Here is a 19,293-nt window from a genome sequence, read left to right on the forward strand (position 1 = left end):
ACAAAAGAACTGTGTGCCCAGAGAGCGCTACAGATAGCAAGGAAGACATATGAAGTTAGAAATGTCTGTAAGACATCAAAGTTAAAACACCAAGTGGATGAATAGCTCAGAGGCACAAGTCAGGCTGGAGTTATAAATGTGAAAGTCATCAACATCATGATGATGATATTTTAATCAAGAAAAGTGATTTTTAAAAAAGCCAAAGAGTAGTGTAGGGAGAGAGGAGAACTGAGGAAGAGTGACAAAGAACGAATCACACAGAGATTGGAAATATGAGTAAAACCCAACAAAAGTGATTGAACTGAAAGAGGGAAAAGAACCTAAAGAAAGTTTTGTCAAGGAAGCTGAAAGAATAGAAAGTGTTTCAAGAAGGGGGATGTGATCAAACAATTCTAAATACTGATAAATAATGAAGGGCAGATATGTCACCATTAGATTTGATCATTTGAAAGTCATCAGTGACCTTTTCAAGGGCAGATTGGTAAAGATGGGGGGAACAGCCAGCTAAAATGGGTTGTAGAGAGAATGGGAGGTGAAAATGTGAAGCCAGAGTATGCTGATAATGCTTTCTAAAAGTGTGCCTATGAAGAGGAATAATGAAATACTATCAGAGCTAAAGGGATTAGGGAATCAAGGGAGAGTTAATTTTAAGGTGAGAATACTAGAGCATATTTTTATGTGGAAAGAAATGACCCAGGGTAGAGAGAGATGGATAAAGCCAAGAAGAAGAATTAAGATGAAAAAACAGCATCCTGAGAAGTTGGGAGGTGAGGATAGGATCCAAAGATGAGGCAGGTAGGATACCCTGCTCATGATGGGAAGTAATGTAATACAGTTATTTTTGGATTTGGTGGTAGGAAAAGAAGAGTGTTTATGTCTGCAGAGTAGGAAATGAAGTTATTTGCTGAAAATAGGGTGATGGAAGGTAAAGGAGGCTTGAGGAGAAAGTGAAAGAGATGAAATCATCTTTAGGATTGTTGTTGTTATGTGCCGTCGAGTCGGCCCCGACTCATAGTGACCCCTCCTTGGGTTTCCGAGGCAGTATCACTACGGAAGTAGGATTGCCCAACCTTCCTTCCGAGGAGTGGCTGGTGGGTTTGAACCACCAGCCTTCTGGTTAGCAGGCAAGTGTCTTAGCCACTATGCTACCAGAGCTCCTCTTTTTAGGATTAGGGAAACCAACTTACTAGAGAAATCTAGTTGGACTACCTGGCCCAATTGAGTAGCAATTTGACATTTGACCCTACTAATGTAAAGTGAAACCTGTCAGCTTGAATGTGTGATTACTCTTGAGCTACTTTCAGCAGCCATTCTAATGGAGGCTTGTGTGGGAGGATTAAAGTCAGATTTCAGATATATTAAGAAGGTGGCTAGAGTAGTTTGGAAAGACATTTAGTATTTGCTGATCCCAGAACAGGGCTTTCCAAAGGCTCATTGAAAGACAATGTCTGGGAGGATAGAGAGGGTGGTGAATAGCGTCAGATCTGTGGGTAGGTAACAGAGCAATAGACGAGCTGGATGAGAATCCAGCTGATATGAATGAGAATCCAGATGACATGGATGGGAATTCAGATGACATAGATGTGAATCTAGACTATATGGTTGCAACTCTGATGACATGTATGGGAATTGAGATGACATGGTTGGGAATACAAATGACATGGTTGGGACTCCATATGAGATGAATGAGATCTAGAAGACATGAATAAGAGTTCAGACCCAGATGGGTTCTGGGAAGCTCATTTTTGTGTGGTGAAGGTCAACAGAGACATGAAGTGTGGTGGGATCCATTGTGTTAATCTCTGAGACAAGTCTGGGCAACTGGGCCCATTGTAAGATCCCAGTGCCTCCACCCTGGTAGGAATCTTTACACATTGTTAACTTTCCAAGGGTTGGCACAAGAAAAGGATTCATCTGGCAACTGTAGCCATAAGCAGGCTAGGTGTAGTAGGGCTCAGGGGAAGACAGTGGGTTCCTGGTTGTTACAGATGTAAGATCCAGCAAAGGAAAATGAGAAGAGCACTTAGAAATGTAGAAGAAAATCAGAAGAGGGTGGCATTCTGGAAATCAAAGGGAAGAGATTCAGAAAGGAGCAGGAGACCCCTGGTGAGAGGCATGTGACAAGCACAGAAAAGTGGATGCTGGTAGAGAAGTAGCCACAGAAATTGGTGAATACCTTTTTTTTTTTTTGTCTGAGAACATAGGAGCAGAAGATGGTACACCTGAGATCAGAGGGTCAGACTGGATTGACCCAATGTGCTGGTGGGAACAAAAACTAAACCCACTGCCACTGAGTCGATTCATAGCAACCCCCTATAAATCTTTACGCAAATAGATTAACTCATCTTCCTCCCACAGTGCAGATGGTGAGTTTGAACCACCAACCTTGTAGTTAGCAGCCAAATGCTTTACTCACTACACCACCAGAGCTCCTTTGGGAGGAAAAAGCAGGTAGAAAAGAGAAAAGATTATAAAGATGTGTTTATGAGCAAACTCCTTTGTGCTTTAATCTTTTCAGATAATGGCATTTCTGCTGAGAAAAAAGACTTCATTCTTAAACCATAGAATTTTTCAGCTAATCCTCTCAATAGCTGGCACTGCAGAACTGGGCTTCGGGTCATCTGCTATCATCAACATTGGTGTCTTCCAGCACGTCCTCTGCAATTTTGAGGTAAACTGAAAACTGGCCATTAGCCCTTAAAAAGTACATGTGATGGTAAACTATGGTAAGAAATTCTAGAGTTTCTTTTAAATGTAGCAGGCCAATTTCCTTGATAGTCATGCTGAGTAGAGGTAACACCACAAAGGCTTTGGAGCCTGTGGCCTTGCTGTAGCATCAAATCCTACCACCTATGGGCTGTGTGACCTTAGGTAAGTCTCTTAACCTCTCTGAGTCCCAGTTTGTTCATGTGTAGAGAAAGTGGATTTTTAAATTCCAAAGTACATATGAAGGTTTTTTTTTTTTTTTTAATTTACCCCAATGCCTTTGCATGATGCTTTGTTGTTTCCAAATGATTCTGAAAGATTAAAAGCTATTACTGATGGACTTGTGAGGATAAGTGAAGAATGATCTATTCATGAGGCATCATTTACAGAGAGGGGTCAGGTACTGGATATGTCCTGGAAATACAGTGATAACCACGCCCCAGACCACCCACATGGCACATGGGCCCCAGACATGCCCCAGCGGACAACATATTGTAGTAGGTGCCACATTGAAGCAGGCAAAGAATATCCAGGCAGTGGGAGTGAGATGACAATAAGTTCAGATCTGGAAAGATTCCACAGGAGAAATGACTCTGAAGCTGAGTCTAGCAGAACAAATTCAATGGGGAAAGAACATTCCAAGTGGAGTTGCTATTGGCAAACAATTACGGAGGAGAACAACCATGGGAATTTGAGAGTAAGTGTAGGGGGGCACCATGCTGGTTTTCTAGTTGCAGGTGAGGCTGCAGGGGGAAGGAGAGAAGGCCAGCGTAAGGTGCTAAACTGCAAGGTACATCCTTTAACTCAAGCATGCTGGTGGTCCATGGATGTACAGGAAAGTTTCAGACTGTTTCTTCTTCTTTTTTTAATTATAAAATTAATATATTATTATAAGATATTTTTAAATTACAGAAAATTGGGGGAGGATGTTCCCTATTTCCAAGATCCAGACAACTGTTATCAAAATTAGATACATTCCTTTCTAATATTTTCTATGTATAATTTTTTTGTATTGTAATCATGATCATGCTATAGGTATTATTTTAAGTCCTGCTTTTTCTCACATAGCAAAACATTTAAGCAATTTTATTACAAACTCTTACAAGCATTGTTTTGAGATCAGAATCATATTCTGTCTTATGGAGAATTCCTAGTTTCTTATTCATCCCATTACTGTTGAATTCTTAGATTATTCCTCTGTGTTGTTTTTCTGAACACTGTAGAGATGGTATTTTTGGAGCATACATCCTCCTACCACAGTCAGAGATAAAATGTATTGTCATAGTTGATTATGAAGATAAAAATTTTATAAACAATTTTTTGTTGTTGACTAGTTTTGCCAAACTGCTGATGATAGCTATGAGAGTGACTTGTTTGATTTTTATTTAGATGCATTATTCTGGTAGCAGAATCCCTGAGGCTAGGAAATCTGTCACGAGATTGTTGTAGAAATCCAGGTGGAAGATTTCGAAACTTGAACTAAGCCAAAGGATGTGGAGCAAAGAGAAGGGTCCGTGAGGAAAGTGTCAAATTAGAAAAGAAAGAACTGCATGATGATGAAACCACTATGTACAAAAATCTGAGGGTTGCCACTGAAAGCAGGATTTAGAGGAAAATTTATATCATCAAGTATTGTCATGGATTAAATAAACTGTGTCCCCTCCAAAATTTGTGTCATCTTGACTGGGCCATGATTCTCAGTGGTTTAGAAGTTATATAATGATATGGCAGATATGTAATGATACCCCATGATGTGATTTGATGTGATAAGCCAATAAGGTGTAAAAGGATTAAAATTAAGGGTGAATTGCAACACTCTTAGTCCCATCACAGCCCTGATCCAATGTAAAGAAAGGGAGCTTCCCTGAGGTGTGGCCTGTAAAACCTTTTATATTACAAGAGATAAAAGGAGAGGGAAAAGAGAAGGAACTCTGGTAGCATAGTGCCTAAGGCATTTGACTGCTAACCAGAAGGCTGGTGGTTCAAATCCACCAGCCACTCCTCAGAAGGAAGGTTGGGCAATCTACTTCCATAGTGATACTACCTCAGAAACCCAAGGAGGGGTCACTATGAGTCAGAGCTGACTCGATGGCACATAACAACAACAACAACACTACCACCAAGAAAGAGGAGTCAGGAGCAGAACGCATCCTTTGGACCTAGGGTCCTTGTGTTGGGATCCTCCTAGGGACAAGGGACACACAGAGCTCGTCCTCTGAACTCAGACTTTTAGCCTCCTAAAGTATGAGAATAAATTTTTGCTTGTTAGAGCCATCCACTTGTGGTGTTTCTATTCTAGCAGCACTAGATAATTATGATGTATATTAGAAAAAGAGGAAAAAAATAATGAACTGAGCATCCAAATCAAGAAGTTAAGGTAGCAAAAATTAAAATAAACTCAAGAAAGAAAGAAGGAAAATGAAGACAAGTATATAAGTTAAGTCCATTATATTTGGCAATAAAACTTTATTCTTAGTCCATCTTAGTTTGGAAGCTCTACTGAAACCTATTCAGCATCATAACAACATGCAAGCCTCCTCTGACAGATGGTTGAAAAAATAAACTATTGCTGGATTGAGTTCTTAAAGGAGATAGAGGGATAGCAAAGAAGAGAATGGGTATTAGGAGACAGGATGGAATTCACCAGGACCGGTTTGGGACAAGCAGGACAGGAAATTGAGGACATTCAAGTCTGAGACTTCTTGTTTCTTGAAGAGGTGGCCCAGCTCATTTTTTAGAGTGAGTTGTTTACAGGGGTGGAAAGAGGGTGGAGTTTGACACATTATCCATTTGAAATTCAAACAAATCTAATGCAGACATCTCAGTTCAGTACAGGGATTATGTGATATAGGATAACAACCAAAGGATGCACTTATCTGTTTCCCAAAATTCAGATGTTTGGTACTATGCAATTTCTGGATGAGCTAGGCAGCCATTCAAATGGTTATGGCAACTTCATATTGTTCCAACGTTCTGCAAAGGAAATGGATGTAATACATGAGGGTAAAGAGGTGCAGCAAAACAGATTGGTAGTTTCACATGTCTTACCTTCTTAGTTCTCTCAGCTTCCAAGACATTGTTTGTTGAATGACTGACTGCCTTACTGAATGAGTGTTATGAGAGCACAGGGCTTTTGGAGTTCCACAGGTGTGTGTACTGGGATGCCATGCCTAGCATATCAGCCCACATCAGCTATCCCAAAGGGCAACAAATGACCTACTTCCACAGGTACCTAGACAGTGCACTTATTTTAACTTGGTTTACTTCATTCTGTCTTTAAAAATAATTGAATAGATCCTTGAGTGCCTATCATGTGTATTGTGTGGTGCTAGCCCCAGAGGATTGGAAAATGATGGCCATGCCTTCATGGCCCTTCTGATAAGCCTGTGTTCATTGGGGCTCTTGTTCATCACCTCTTAAGTAAGATGACCATGCCATGGCCACAGATTGGTCTCAAGTAAGGTTGATATTGAACCTGTGGATCACTGCTTTGCAGGGGATGCCTGAGAGGGAGCATAGTATGGGGACATGGCAAGGGCTCCAGGGTCAGATGAACCCAGGCTTGAAACCATCCTCTGCCAATTAAAAACAGTTGGATGCTAGATAATTACTTGGTCTCTCACCAGCCACTCCTCAGAAGGAAGGTTGGGCAATCTACTTTCATAACCAAAACCAAAGGAGGAGTTGCTATGAGTTGGATCTGACTTGATGGCAGTGCGTTCTCTAAGCCTTATCTATACAAAGGAGATGCTGCTATCTCACTTTGGGACTTTGGTAATTTTCTCTCCAGTAAATGGCATGATTTCTAAATGTTGTTTTATTTCATGCTACATGAGTATACACTTATAACCTCATATCACCCCTTTTACATTCTGGGCTTTAGGAAATGTCAGCATTTAGAGATGAAAAAAATAGAGCTTTCTAAATAGGGAACTAAGAAGGAGTCAAGAAAGCAGGCGATCAATGCTGTCTCAAAGAAACTGGTTAGTGACCATGTTTTAATATTTATTAAAATGGCCTGAACAATAAGCTTTGCTCCAGGAATCTCAGTGTATCTTAGGTAAGTGTGTAAGTCACAATTCTGTCATGTAGGAAAGGAGAATTTAGGTTGGGTTTCAGGTTTTAGAGATGAGTGAACAGAAGAAAATACTGTGTTCACAAGCTAGGTTGCTATAATTGATTTCACTTAAAGTTGTAAGGTGGAGACCTGACTTCTGATTCTAGTCCTACCACTGATTGGTGATGATTGGGGCCTATAAGGCACCTGTCTGTCTCAGCCTCCATGTGCTCAGCATGTGGACATGCTGGCATATGCCTTGCAGGATGAAGTGAGGCCAGTAGAACTGGAAGGTCCTTCGTGCATGTTTCCTTGGTTGAAATTAAAGCCATGGTCAAGTACCAGACAGCAGGGGAGATGGATGACATAGAAAAGGTGTTTCAGCTTCCCTGAGATGTAATTTTGAGTACCAGGAGAGCTCATGTTATGGCAGAGCCAGGAAATCACACAGATGATTGCAAGGCAAAAGTGCTATGTCAAGCATCTTATTTTCTCATACTGTCTGGAAATCCTTTTCTGCATACATCTTGGCTTCAGAGTGTTTTTTCTGTCTTACAGCTCTGGATGAAGACTGCAGATAATCTGGACCTCGCCCTCTTTTCCCATCTTGTTGAAATCTTTCATTCTCCAAGGTAGGCTGGGCTTTGCAGTCCAACTCTTAAAACTAAAGACTTTATGTAGAGTACAAGGACTAGGGGAGGGGCAAGACAGTCAGCAACTCAGCAGTCCCAGTCCACCCCCAGCCCCCAGGGCTCTTAGTATTTGGGTGTGAGTACATCCCTCTAAGGTCCTCACATGTACTGGTTTGTCTCCTTGGGGGCTTTGGGCCTCAGGAGGGCAGGGACTGGGGCTAACCACATTTAGTTCACCAAAGGACCTCCTCCTTCATGTCACATTTTGCCTCCCTGGCCACTCTTCCTCTAACTAACTCTAAAGTCACTTTTAAAATTACTTTTAAACTGAAGCTGTTTCTGTTGAGTTGATTGCTACCGTATGGGGCAGAGTAGAATTGCCCCATAGGGTTTCCAAGGTGTAATCTTTCTAGGAACAGACTACTACATCTTTTTTTCCCACAGAGTGACTGATGGGTTTGAACCTCTGACCTTTTGATTAGTAACCAAGGATGTAAACATTGTGCCACCAGGCTCTTTCTTTTGGTTGCAAGTGGCAGAAATATAACTGAAACCAGCTTAAGGAAGAAAGAGAGAAGGAAAGAGAGAGGGAGAAAGTGAGAGAAAGAGAGAGAGAGAGAGAGAGAGAGAGAGAGAGAAAGAAACCCAGTTGCTTTTGAGTCAATACCAACTCATGACACAATCATGTTTACAGAGTAGAAACAAGTTCCATAGAATTTTCAATGGCTGATTTTTCAGAAGTACATCACCAGGCCTTACCATTAAGGCATCCTTGAATGGACTCAAACCTCAAACCTTTGGGTTAGCAGTTGAACATATTAACCGTTTGCATCACCCAAGGACTCCAAGGAAGGGAGAGAGTCTGGATAAAGAGCGAATTTATTGGCTTGTACAATTGAACAATGTAGCTGTCATGCATGGCTGGATGGGAATCATACTGTTTTGTCTGAACTCCATCCCTCTCCCTGTCTGTGGTGGCTTCATTTCTGCAGCCCTCTTTCATGTGATAGCATATGGGCTGTTCCTTAGAGCACATTCTTAATCTGGTACAGTTAGTAGAAAGAGGATTTATTTATTTACTTTATGTTTTTTTAACTCAACAATATTAACAAAAGGATTGTCTCATTGGACCAACTTGGGCACATCCCATTCTTGACCAGTCCTTATGATATTTCCCAGGCCTATACATGCATTCAGAAGCTCTGGTAGCATAGTGCCTAATGCATTTGATAGCTAACCAGAAGTCTGGTGCTTTAAACCCACCAGCCACTCCTCGGAAGGAAGATTGGGCAATCTACTTTCATAGTTATACTGCCTTGGAAACCCAAGGAGGGATCGCTATGAGTCGGATACGACTCTATGGCATTGGATTTGGTTTTTGGTTTTTGGTACACATGCATTCACATCTGGAGTGGATGGACATGAATTAGAAAGAGGCAGTTCCCAGAGAAAACCAGGGCTGTGGTCAGAATAAGAGAGAAGGGAGGCAGAGAAGGGAGGTGAGAAGAAAGAAATTGTTCTCTCCATACCCATGCCTCTCTCCCCACTCACAGGTTTGGCTGTTCTAGTGATTATTCACATCATCTGTGTCTTTTAGAAACATCTTTTTGTTTACCCCCTTATCCTCATTATTGAATATTGATTATAAACCCACCAAGTTGTTACTGGTAGTTGCCATTGAGTCAACTCTGACTCATACCAATGCCATGTACAACAGAAATAAATGCTGCCTGTTCCTGCACCATCTTCACAATTATTGGTATGCTCAAGACCATTGTTTGGGCACTGTGTATTTTGAGTGTCTTTCATCCTAGGGAGCTCATCTTCCAGAACCTACTATACTGGTTCTGCTGTAATCCATAAGGTTTTCATTGGCTAGTTTTCAAAAGTAGACCTCCATGCCTTTTTTCCTAGTCTGTCTTAATATGGAAGCTCTGCTGAAACCTGTCCACCATAGAGAGCTCTGCTGCTACTTGAGTATTGGTGGCATAGCTTCCAGCATCACAACACACAAGCCACCACAGAACAAGCTGACGGATGGTAGACCCAGTTCTTAGAGCTGGAAATTCAGAGATGGGCCTGACTTAGTCCTATGGAGAAATTACACATAAACCCATGCTGCTCTGGTTTGGTTAAGGAAGAATACAAAAGGTAGCAGAAGTGCACAGGTGGAAGGAAGCACATCTTCCCTGTGGAGCTGATGAGTGTAACTCACAGAACTGGGCCTGCTTCTGCCTCTTTTGGATATTATGGATGTGGAACTTGGCAGATTGCAAAATGTAAATCCAAACCACTTGAAGTCACTCTTCTTTTTTCTTACTTTCCTCTTTCTTTCTGTATCCTGTACCTGTTTTTTCTAAGAGACTGACATTTACCTTGGAGCTGTTTTCTTTAAGGGAGAACAATTTACTGGAAATTGGATTTGTGATTATCCTACAACAGGGAATGCGATTCTTAATTCTGTTTCTCTCCCCTTTGACTCCTGGCATGGTATATTCATCCACTTTGTGGTTTAGGGAGGGCAGGAAGAGCACACACACCCAGACAGGCTTGTGGAGGCCTGGGCTCCTGGCTGTTGGGAAGTGTTCATGGTCACATGTCTGCTGTCTTTGTTCTGAGTTTTCTGAGACCAGCATCAGTTTTCCCTGAGGCTCAGTACTTAAAAGTCAATAATTGGAGGTTTGTCTCTGAAGGCCGCTTCCGGAGCTAGGAGAGAATGAGGAGGCTCATCCTGAGTTGATTCTGGCCTTTAGTGGACACGTATTCGATGGATGTCTGACAGAATTTTGACAAGTTGCCAAGAAAGAGTTGGCATTAGAGGGCTACAGAGTAAGCCTAGCCTAGAAAAACCTTTTTAGCAGAAACACAGAAAATTTGGTTATTTCCAGTAAAGCTTTTACTTCCTCTCTCCATGGCTCAACAGGGAAGGACCCAGGAATGCTAAAGTTGCCCATCAAGCACAGCTTATACCCAAGCTCATCTTCCTCTTCAATGAGCCGAACCTCACCCCCTCCAAGATCCCTACCATCATTGCTATCCTGGGCCACCAGCTGAGGGGCCACTTCAGCATCCAAGACTTGCTCAGGTGCTGCACCAAGTTTCCTTAGGGGAAGAGAAAGACTCAGATCATTTTCCTAAGGGAATGTGGGCCCCAGCTTGCTCCTGACCACATTTAACCCAACATCATTGCATCTTAATGCAATGACAGAGTCTATTTCCTTGGAACCTCCTAGAGGTTTCTGATCCGGCTGAGAGTTGAAAATAGCATGGAGGGGTTGCTAGACTCAGGATGAGGTCAGTGGATTGTTCTCAAAAGCAAGAATATTCGTGAATTACAGCAATCCTTATAAGGGCCAATTACCCAACATGTCTGCCTCTTGCAGACTTCCTGAAAGACATTCCTGACTGGCACCACATTTAGTCCTTTCTTCCCTCATCATTACTATATTATATTGACCTGGCAGAGCCAGAGTTAACTACTTTGGTGAAGGGTGACAGATTTTATGAGTCTCAGGAAAGAGTGCATTGATCAGAGAATAATGTGATTTCCCTTAAGCCCTTGCTTGAAGCCATATCAGGGTGAACCTGTGCAGAAAACCTTGGCAAGTGCCTAGAAGACATGTGCTGAGCCCACTGTTGAGTAGTCTTCTCTCTCTGTTGCATAAAGGGTTGCGCTGTTTGTTGTGTATACTCTCAAGCCTTCATCAGTGAGTGAGAGGCAGATGTGCATGGATGGAGTCCTGGACCTCTCCGCACCTGGTGAGAAGACCTTTCCCTGATGCCAATATGAAACCATCAGTGACTCTCCCCTAGGTGGCACATGCTGTGGGACACTTTGCAAGAAGGAGGGGCTGAGGCAAAGAGGGAGGACATCACCTACCACTGATTATTTGCCTGTGATACTGTATTTCTATGATTAGGGCCACAAATCAAATAGAGTTACGTATTCCTGCTTCAAAACCTTCAATGGATTCTGAAGCCTCTAGAAGAAAATTAGTTCATATAGAGCAGCACATGGGCGCTTCATGCTCAGCCCCTGCCTACCTTCCTGGTCTAATGTTCTCCCATTCCCCAACATGAGCTCCAATTTCAGTCACTGTGAATCACTTGCAAGTCCTAATATTCAGTACCCTGTCATCTTTCCATGCCCTTGCACATGTTCTCTCTACAGGAAAGCCTATCCCTGCCCCCACTTGTCTACCTCACCCTATCAGACTAGACACAGCGTCATTTCCTCCCTAGAGCCATTCCCAGTCCCACCAAGCTGGAATAAATGATATTCTGGTATCAAAAGCCTCTGTAAGCTTACCTTAATACACAGGTTTGTGATCCATTTCTTTGAGAAGCTCTCTTCATCCAAATGCAGAACAGCAACTACGTAGCATTCAGTATCTCCACTGTCTAGGGAAGGGGTGAAAAGAACAATTACTAACCACATTGTCCCAGAATCTCTAGATTTGTGCTGTCTAAGATGGAAGGTAATAGCCACATATGACCATTTAATTTTAATTTTCTTATTTCAAAAATGTATTATAAAACATTTCATACAGAACAAATATTAGTATGATGAACCCACATGTGCTCATAATCTGGCTTCAAAAACTAGCAACTAATGGCTAATCTTCTTTCTTTTTTTTTTTTTTAATTATTATTATTATTATTTAAAAAGAAAGAAGATTAGCCATTAGTTGATAGTTTTTGAAGCTAGATTATTTTTAAATCTCTTTACCAATGTCAAACCTATCTCTTAATTATCCTTCCTTTCCCTTCCACTCCATCCCTGGTAACCAACAAAGAAAATTTCCTTTCCTGTATAAACCTTTCCTTGACTTTTTACAATAATGGACTCATGCAATATTTGTCCTTCTGTAATTGACTTATTTCATTTGGCATAATGTCCTCCAAGTTCATCAATTTTATGAGGTGATTTGATGATTCTTCATTATTCTTTAGTGTTGCATAGTATTCCATTGTGTGTATGTTCCATTTAAATTTTAATTGATTAAAATGAAATGCAATTAAAAATTCAATTCCTCCATCTCACTATCTGTATATATCCATATATCAAGTACTCAATAACCACCTGTGGCTAGTGGCTACCATATTGGAGAATGCAGCTACATAACATTTCTATCACCACAAATGATTCTCTTGGACAGGATTACTCAATTTACATACATTATATTAGTTATTTCTTGTTCTTAGATCATCCTGAAAAATAGAAATTATTATTCCCATTTTATAGTTGAGGAACCTGAGGCTCAGAGAGATTAAGTTCTTAACAAGAGATGGGTTCAGAATCCAAATGGAGGGAAATCTGACCCCACTTCCCCAAGCTGTCTCATCAGTGCAGTGTCTGCAGCATGTATGTGTACTGAATTGGCCAACCTAGGGGGTGAATGAATGAATAACAGGCCAACTGTAGGCTTATTTAGTGTCTTCTCCTTGCATGGCTTCCATTCTGAAAATTTTATCTAACTAAACATCTTAGTTTAAAACACTTTTTAACATGTCCTTTGGGGCTTTAACAACACTTTAGAAGTCAGCTTTCTTCTTCTACTGGATCTATATCCCTCTTGCTACATTTCAAGCTCTATTTTTAGTAAAAATATAGATGTACTAATTGTAACATCATTCAGAGTCAGAATTGGGCAGGAGGCTAGTCTGGAAACCAACTGAGAGCAAGAACCAAGAAAACAAGGATCTTCACCTCCCTATTCCCAGCCTCACATAACACCTGGTATATAGTAGATGTTTGATAAATTTTATAGCTATGATCACTTAAAAAAAATTCTTTTACTGAATGACAGATTTGACCTTATAATTTTTAGGGTTTTTTTTTTTTTTTTTTTTTTCTTTTTGGAGGATGGAGGAATCCATTGAAGAAATCTCTTTAGAACTTTAGAATATTTCCTGAAGTTCTTTTTAAGCATTGTATTGCAGTCTGGAATTGAATGCCAAAATTTTGAATCCCATCCATGCCCCAATTCCTGGGTGAACTAAGCATTTGGTGAAAAAGATGATTTACTGTGGAAAATATCATGTCTCTTTACATCCGTTTTCTCTCAAATCTGATTTTTCCTTTGTGTAGCTGGAAGCCAAACATCTGGAAAGACAATCTGGCTCAGAAACCAGTTGCTGGAGATGCTACTCAGTGTAATATCTTCTCACCACCTTCATCTGTCCTCTGAGTAAGTAGCTGCAGGAAGAGTGATTTGGCATGAGGTTGCCTCATACAGGGTGCGGTATTAAAATCTTTCTTTAATGAAAAGTTTAGCAGCTCTGAATCAGTTTTCTGCAGTATGTTTCCTGCACAACTCAGAAAGAAAATTACATTCTCTCCACCCAATAAACCAGACCTTGCCCTGAGATATTCTGATGCAAATGTTAAATGGGCATGAGTAACTAGAAACAGATTTGGTATCATTACAATAAACTCTTTTTGTCACCATTTCTATTGTGTAATGGTTATTGTTTTGGCAGTTGTGACAATTACTGATTTTGATGTCCTGGACTTGGCAGAGAATAAGATGGAGAAATGGTTAGCCAAAATAACATCTATGAAGGAAAAGGCTTGCCAAATTCTACTGCTATTTACTGTTTGATATTTTTTCCCCAAGTTAAAAAGAAAAGTATCTGCCTTCTATTAATTTTTAAAGTAAGGTTCAATCATAAGGCTGATTCCACGAACTCTAGTAACTGCCTGCTTCACCTCCAACCTTGGAGTCATTCATTCAGCAACTGTTTGTAGAGTACCTGCTGGATACCAGACACAGATTCCCCCTTTGGGATGCAATGCTCAACAAGGCAGTCCATATCCTTACTCTTAATGAGTTTACATTTGTGTATGGTGTGTGGGGTGAGGGAGAGTCAGGCAGCCTTATAAACAGTCTTTAAAAATTTACCAGCTTACAAGTCTTTACAGTCCTAGAATCAAAACAATAGAACTGCCTTGGAGATGGGTGATTCTATTGCCTTCCTTTTTTTTAACATCTTTTTGGAATGGAATGTAGTGTAGTGGTTGAGCACCTAGACTCCGGCGCCTAGACTTGCTGTGTTTGAATCCCAGATATATCCCAAGTGATCATTTGTTGTTGTTGTTGTTATGTGCCGTCGAGTCGGCCCCAACTCATAGGGAGAGTATTTAATGTCTCCTTGTCTTTCTCTTCAAGGAGCCCTAGTGCTGTGGTAGTTAAGAGCTTAGCTGCTAACCCAAAAGTCAGTGATTCAAACCCATCAGTCGCTCCGCAGGAGAAAGATGTAGCAGTCTGCTTCTGTAAAGATTTACAGCCTTGGAAACTGATAGTTCAGTTTGTGTGTCAACATGGCTGGGTGGGCCTGGTTGAAGGGCTGGGCAGCTGGATGTAGTATTCCCCATGATGAGACTGGTAATCAACTCCATGGTGGAATCTACTGTGAGCAGCTGAGTAGCTGTCTTAGGTAATGTGATCTACTTCCTGTATATAAGCAGAAGCTTCCTTATATACAGCTTCCTGTATATAAGATCATTGGGGAATGATCTCTAGCATATGCATGTTGGACCCTGCATGTAGCTGTGTCATTGTTCAGCAGCCTGCCATGCTCTGCCAAACTTGGGACTTACAATGGACTTAAATTAATGGCCTGCCATGTGGTTTGGTAACATTGGGTTTGTGCCTTTGTACTTGTCAACCTTGAGCTTAGCATCTGCAGCAGCCAGCAGCTGTCTGAATGAAGAAACACCTCTAGCTTCAGTGGGCTGGGAGCTGGAGGCAGAGCTGAAGCCCAAAGCTGAGGGGCTTTCACCCAGCCCCTAGAGCCTGGCATTTTGAACTTGGACTTAAAGCCTCCAAATTGTAAGAATAAACTCCTGTTTGTTAAGGCCATCCCATTTGTGGTATATTCCTGTCAGAGCAACACTAGGTAACCAGAACAGAAACCCTATGGGGACTCCTTCTTGGTCCTATCAGTTTACTATGAGTTGGAATTGACTTGATGGCAATGAGTTTGGTTTTTGTTTTGATGCCTCTCTTTTACTCATCAGTATGAGAATCAAAACAATATCTACAAGAGATGGTTCTTGTGAAGATTAAAGGAATTAATATGTGGCTAGCTGGAATACTGTAAATACTCTATAAGCTAGAGTTGTCAATGTCATCATCATCATCACATCACTGAGTAAAATGGCCAGAGCACATCAAGAGTTATTCACAGTTATTCAGTCAGTAAACATAAGAACAAGGGGTAAAATAGAGGACAGTGCCTTGACTCCTTGTCCAGTACTCCTTCCACTGTTCCCCACAGACAGTCTCCACTGGATACTAGCCACACCCTCATCAGGCAAGTTTGAGAACTGACACTAAAAACACTGCTTGGTACAGATGATCCCTCCCTCACTCCTATGAGACTAGGTCCAATGCTGAGGCTATGGTCCTGCTGGATTGGCCAGCCAATCCCTTCCTGCCAGTTGCCTGCAGGAGTCTGTTTTCTCCAGATTTGACATTTTAAAATTCATTTTAGAAAGTAGCATTTAATCATATTTTTGACCTAAACTGATAAAGATATATAAATATTAAATTATTACATTCAAATTTTGACCAGTGCCTCTAAAAAGGGAGGTAAATAATCATTTATGTTTTATAAGGCTATATTGACAATAATTAAATTAGATGAGTGGTTACTTATACACTGTGAAAGTATGAATATTAGGGAGACATGGTCATCAAGGGCCATGTATATTTTTACATATATCAATGCATAGTTTGAAAAGATTTGGCCATTTTATACCACAGTCATTAACAAATGATTGCATCAAATTCACAGCAATTTTGCCAGGATTTTATTTTAACATCCTTTAAAATGTAATACATTTTTCACTAGGTAGTATCCAAATGTTAATGTTAACTTTCCTTTCCTAGATGTCTAGTGGGGCTGAGCTTTATTTGTACTTTCTGGGCATGCCATTTGTTCATGACCAGAGAGACAGTTATTGTATTCTTCCCACCCCCAGATTAAAGGAAGAAATGTTTCTGAACCTGGGGCCAGACTGGTTCCTGCTTCTCATGCAGGGCCACCTGCATCCTAGCACCACTGTGCTGGGGCTGAAGCTGCTGCTGCACTTTTTGTCAAACCCAGACCTCCGGGGGCGATTTAAAGAAGGCATGTCTGCAGGATCCTGGGTGGAAAATAGCACTCTGGGTGTGGATGTCATAATGGGTAAGTGTGCCCAATCTGGAAGAGACCCTGTATTGCTTCATCCTGGGATGTGAGTGAAGACTCAATTCTATTCCTCTCTCCTCAAGACCTTGCTAGGATCACATTCAACCCCTGACTCTAAGGTTCACATTATCAGGACTCCTTCCATGACCTCAGCACACTCCAGCCACAGAATCTTCTTTCCTTAAAGGCTCTCTTTAGCTCTTTTCTCCTGGGGGTCTTTACACCTTGTTGTCTCTGCCTGGAATGTGTTCCCTAAACCTGAAACACCCACACACCTCTCTGGCTGATGTGGATTCATCCTCCAGGTCTCAATTCAAATGCCATTTCTTCCAGGAAAGGTGGGAGTCCTACCTGAATCAGACAATTATTTTTTCCCTTTAAGGTGCTTTTCACACTTCATGAATAGATATTTATTTGGGTATTTAATTGCTGAATATCTGTCTGTCCCAACACACTATGAATGTTGTATCTTAGCGTTCTGTATATTTTGTCCAAACAGTATCCTTGCCTTCTAGTTGACTCTAACTCATGGCAACCCCATGTATGTCAAAATAAAACTGCTTCACAGGATTTTCAATGACCGATTTTCCAGAAATAAGTTTCCAGGCCTTTCTTCTGAGGTATCTCAGGGTGGACTTGAGCCTCCAACTTTTTCAGTTGATAGTTGAATGTGTTAACTGTTTGTACCACCCCAGTCTGTTCCTGAATGAATGAATGAATGAAAGAGCATGTCAGGAACAGGAAAGGAATTATTGTTGAATGCTTTCTTGTGCTCATCTATGTGTAACAATATTTCTACCCAGTATTTCTAAGGGGTAGGAGGGTGGCAAGGCATTTCCTCATGTGTACAATCCCCACCTTGCTCAGAGCAACAGAAGTTGTTCTTAATCACTGGTTTTTGCCCCCTTCCCCCATCAACAGACAACCTGAAGTGTCCCCCTGCCATGCCTGAGCAGAGCCCCTGCCTGCTTCCTGGGTTTCGAGTTTTGAATGACTTTCTGGCCCACCATGTTCATATTGCTGAAGTCTACCTCATCGTGTCCACCTTCTTCCTGCAAACTCCACTCACAGAGCTGACTGACAAGCCCAAAGTAAGTTCTAGGGGCATCACGGGGATGCAGAAACAGACTTGATTTTCTGATTTCTTGGGATCCAAGGCATCTCACTAAGGCTCTCCACCCTTTACTCTGTCTGCTTCTTCATACTTGTTTATGTCCTGGTACCCCTCTTCATAGCAATCCTACACCCCTTTATTAGCTTTCCATATGCCCTCATATTAGCACCTTTGGTTTTCCAGGCCATTGTTCCTATCAACTTTTCCACCAAGTCTCTGATTAGGGCAAATTCCACATTTCAATCACATGGTGATGATGTGAAGTGTGCAAGAGAGTTGTTGCCCCCACAGACTTACAGGCTCAAGTCTTAGATTGTGCCTTCAGAAAAAATAAAAACAGGTTCCTTTTCCTTGGTGACCCCCTTCTATTCCTATATATCTTAATATAAAACTCAGATACTTTTGAGTCTTCTACCCTTGATCAAATGATATTGCTGACATTGAAAGTAGAGGCCGACCATCAGGAAACATTGCCTCAGTACCTTATTCTGTACCACCTCTTTCTGCCTGGGAACTTACTCATAGCCTTCTCTCCACTGTCACTGGAAGAAGGCTAATTTCCAAGGCTTGTTTCTCCTCCTGGCATTTTTATTCCTTCTACTACTTTCCTGAGTGACTTCAACCTGTGGTTATCCATCATTTCTTCCATATTTTCTATGTTCTTCTATACTTTTTCTATATCTCCTTTTCTTCTTATTCTTTCCTTATACATCATAAGTATGTTCAACCTTGTCCCACCTAAAAACCAGAAGCTGCCTCCTTCATTCACACTCTTGACCAATGACTTATTCACTACTCTTACATCCTTTCTTGGCTGAATTCCTTCAAAGAAGCATCTACTCTTTGTACAAACTTTTCACCATTTTATACCAAATCCTAATGTTCAGTAGTTTCCTATTCCTGAAAGATTAGGTCTCAAGTCTATCACTAGCATGTAAGATCTTTCATGATTTGATCCCTGTCTTGTCTCCAAAGTCCATCTTCATCACTCATTTGCTTTTTGTGCTGTGATCATCCTGAACTACCTTCCCAATAAGACCAGCTAATTTGCAAACAACAACAACAACAACAATTTGTGCTTGCCTGTTCTGTATCCATACCAATCCCTTGATACCTTCTTCCCCCACCTTCACCTGTTCAGTAGATATCTCTTCCTTCATTATTCAGCTCAGATGATATCTCCTGTGGTAGACTTCCTAGACAGGGAAGTATCATTTCCTCTTTTGTACCCCAACATGTCTTTCACCTCATTTGGTGATGATATGTTTATATGATTGCTCCCTTCCTCCAGCACCTCAAGAACTGATCTTACCTTTTCTCCCTTTCCTTAATACCTATCAAATAGCAGACTCAGAAATTGTTTCTTGATCTTAATTGAATTGAATTAAAATAGGGGAGGGGCATGGCTTTGTAAATAGAAGGGTAAAAAATTCACTTCTCTTGCACAACTTTATATTTGATGGATGTAAATGTTGACATATGCTAGTAGTATTATATATTCCATTTCAAATAAAATTTATAATATGTTTTTTTTTTTTTATTAGGATTTGGGTGAAGATTTACAGAGTAAATTCACTTTTCATACA

General features: G+C 41.0%; 1 protein-coding gene across 1 annotated transcript in view; it reads left to right on the forward strand.

Moving 5' to 3' along the window:
- WDFY4 (WDFY family member 4) overlaps positions 1–19,293 on the forward strand; it is a 532,480-nt gene that overhangs the window by 190,760 nt on the left and 322,427 nt on the right. The window contains exons 23-29 of the mRNA XM_042780664.1: positions 2,519–2,671; positions 7,322–7,395; positions 10,319–10,480; positions 11,063–11,154; positions 13,487–13,586; positions 16,385–16,590; positions 17,515–17,684. Of these exons, the coding sequence (XP_042636598.1) occupies positions 2,519–2,671; positions 7,322–7,395; positions 10,319–10,480; positions 11,063–11,154; positions 13,487–13,586; positions 16,385–16,590; positions 17,515–17,684 (957 nt within the window). The remainder of the gene's footprint in view (positions 1–2,518; positions 2,672–7,321; positions 7,396–10,318; positions 10,481–11,062; positions 11,155–13,486; positions 13,587–16,384; positions 16,591–17,514; positions 17,685–19,293) is intronic.

Source organism: Orycteropus afer, unplaced genomic scaffold (genome assembly GCF_000298275.1).
Source record: "Orycteropus afer afer isolate SDZICR_OR568_19922 unplaced genomic scaffold, OryAfe1.0 scaffold00052, whole genome shotgun sequence".
Taxonomy (NCBI): domain Eukaryota; kingdom Metazoa; phylum Chordata; class Mammalia; order Tubulidentata; family Orycteropodidae; genus Orycteropus; species Orycteropus afer.